This window comes from Triticum dicoccoides, chromosome 5A (genome assembly GCF_002162155.2).
Source record: "Triticum dicoccoides isolate Atlit2015 ecotype Zavitan chromosome 5A, WEW_v2.0, whole genome shotgun sequence".
NCBI lineage: Eukaryota > Viridiplantae > Streptophyta > Magnoliopsida > Poales > Poaceae > Triticum > Triticum dicoccoides.
In genome coordinates, this window is record NC_041388.1 from 381,054,575 (window position 1) to 381,057,311 (window position 2,737).

The 2,737-nt window shown below is 60.5% G+C and overlaps 1 protein-coding gene across 1 annotated transcript; it reads left to right on the top strand.

The window, feature by feature from the left end:
- Window positions 1–484: 484 nt before the first annotated feature.
- Window positions 485–2,423, top strand: LOC119301638 (AAA-ATPase At4g25835-like). The gene has a single exon (XM_037578635.1). It carries the CDS (start codon window positions 606–608, stop codon window positions 2,151–2,153), a length of 1,548 nt encoding a protein of 515 aa, XP_037434532.1. The 5' UTR covers window positions 485–605; the 3' UTR covers window positions 2,154–2,423.
- Window positions 2,424–2,737: the final 314 nt, after the last annotated feature.

A 2,737-nucleotide genomic window follows, 5' to 3' on the forward strand; every position in this document is an offset into this window, starting at 1 on the left:
TTCTCCGGAAAAGCAGAACGTTTCCGCTCCGTTTTCATCTCTACTGTCAGACTTTTCGTTTCGTTTTCCATTTCCGAAAAACACGGTTCCGTTTCTATGTAAAAGAAAATCTGTTTCTATTTCTGTTTTCCAATTTCCTCCCTGATTCTCTTTTTCCTCCGAAAAAGTGAAAAGTTTTTGCTTCATTTTCATCCTTGTTTTCAACCCTCTACCAAACCCAACAGGATCCATATGCAGGTCCATATCCCCCTCTCGGTCCACAGTGAAGATCTCTCATGGTATGTGCATGCATGCGCACCCTTCTTCGCTGCATTGCCTGCCTATACTTCCAATAATTTATTGTACCACATCTCCATCGATGGCGACCTTGCTCTGAGGCCATGGCCTACTCACACAAGGCTTCATCTTTCATTTCCCCCTAAAATAATCCTTCGTCCCCAGCTCATCTCAGCCTCTCCTCCTATAAAACCCTCGCCCCCCGACCCTTCGAAGGAAAACTTGTCCAAGCCCAACCTCGCCGTTTCAGTCGGTTCCCATCCCCCCTCGCGTGCGTTTCTTCTTCCTCCAAGTCCAGGCCGGGTGGGAGAGAGGCGGGGCGACCGACGATGAAGGAGTACTGGACGATGCTGGCGTCCCTCATGGGCGCGCTGGCGTTCCTGCAAGGGGTGCTGCACGCCGTGTTCCCGGCGGAGCTGCGGGCGGCGCTGGCGCGGCTGCTCGGGCGCCTCACCCGCGCCTTCTCGCCCTACTGCTACTTCGACGTCACGGAGACGGACGGGATGAGCAACAACGAGATCTACGACGCCGTGCAGCTCTACCTCAGCAGCACGGCCGCGCCGGCATCGGGGGCCCGGCTCAGCCTCACGCGCCCGCACAACGCCACCTCCTTCACCTTCGGGCTCGCCGCCAGCGACCGCGTCGTCGACGCCTTCCGCGGCGCGGCCGTCACGTGGGAGCACGTGGTGGCGCCGCGCCAGTCCCCCGGCTTCTCCTGGCGCCCGCTCCCCGAGGAGAAGCGCCGGTTCACGCTCCGGATCCGCCGCGGCGACCGGGAGAAGCTGCTGCCGGCCTACCTCGACCACATCCTCGCCACGGCGCAGGAGATCCGCCGCCGGAGCCAGGACCGGCTGCTCTACACCAACGCGCGCGGCGGGGCCATGGACTCGCGCGGCCTCCCCTGGGACCCTGTCCCCTTCAAGCACCCCAGCACGTTCGACACCCTCGCCATGGACCCCGACCGCAAGGCGTCCATCATGGCCGACCTCCGCGACTTCGCCGCCGGCAGCTCGTTCTACGAGCGCACGGGCCGCGCCTGGAAGCGCGGGTACCTCCTGTACGGCCCGCCGGGGACCGGCAAGTCCAGCATGATCGCGGCCATGGCCAACTTCCTCGGGTACGACGTGTACGACCTCGAGCTCACCGAGGTGAGCAGCAACGCCGAGCTGCGGAAGCTGCTGATGAAGACCACGTCCAAGTCCATCATCGTGATCGAGGACATCGACTGCTCCGTCGACCTCACCAACCGGGCGGCCCTGCCCCCGGCGCCGAAGCCGCGGCCAACCCTGGACGGCGCGATCGACCAGGAAGCGGGGGCGGCGTCGGGGCGGTCGATCACGCTCTCCGGCCTGCTCAACTTCACCGACGGGCTGTGGTCATGCTGCGGGTCGGAGCGCATCTTCGTCTTCACCACGAACCACATCGAGAAGCTGGACCCGGCACTGCTCCGGTCCGGCCGGATGGACATGCACGTCTTCATGAGCTACTGCACGTTCCCGGCGCTCAAGATCCTCCTCAAGAACTACCTCTGTCTCGAATCCGGCGCGGACGACGGCGCCGAGGTGATGCGGGGGCTGGAGGAATGGATCGAGGCGGCGGAGATCACGCCGGCGGACGTGAGCGAGGTGCTGATCAAGAACCGGAGGAACGGGAAGGAGAGGGCGATGGAGGAGCTGCTGGAGGCCCTGAAAGCGCGCGCCGAGAAGCGGTGTCTCGACGGCGGCAAGTCGGCGGCAGCGGCGGCGGCGAAGGACAACGACGAAGAGGAGGAGGAGAAGAGGGCCCTGGAGAGCCCCAAGGAAGGGAAAGGGCCGGCCGGCAAGGACAGCTGCGACGACGGACAGGACGAGGAGACGGATGCCAAGAAACAGCTGTGAGACTGAGCAAGCCAAGCGCCGCGCTGAGGGGGACAGGAAGAGGGAAAGCGAACGGTTCAAAATTTCCCTGTTTGGTCACGCCATATTCAGATATTCTCCCCCCTTTTCACTGGAGAACGCAATGCGATGCAAGAGAAAAATAGCCTTTCCTCTTCCGTTATTCGATGTTTGCAGTAGCAAGTAGTGGCACTCCTAGATGTATTCTCTTGAGTTGGTTTTCTTTTCTCTATCCTCTACTATGGTAAGAAGAAAGAGATGTTTGAAGACTCACACTGGTGCCTTTGCGTGGCATGTGCAACCCATGCTCTGCTTGTTTGGCATGCGCCTCCCTGTTGCTTGTGCATGAGAAGGTCGTGTTCAGTTGGTGCAGATTCAACAGTACTCGAAGGCACATCACGTTTTCCTTAGGCCGGCAGGGGTTTCTGCGCTTTGTGTAGGGCCTCGGATTAGTTTATGGCCTCTTACCAAGCTTGGATATGTGCACGTTCGTCTGTGGCGCATTAGTTTATGTTCTTTGGATCCCCTGTGGCGCACGTATCCAAGGCAACCGTCGCCAGCTCCAGCGCGACGCTTTCGGAGAAAAA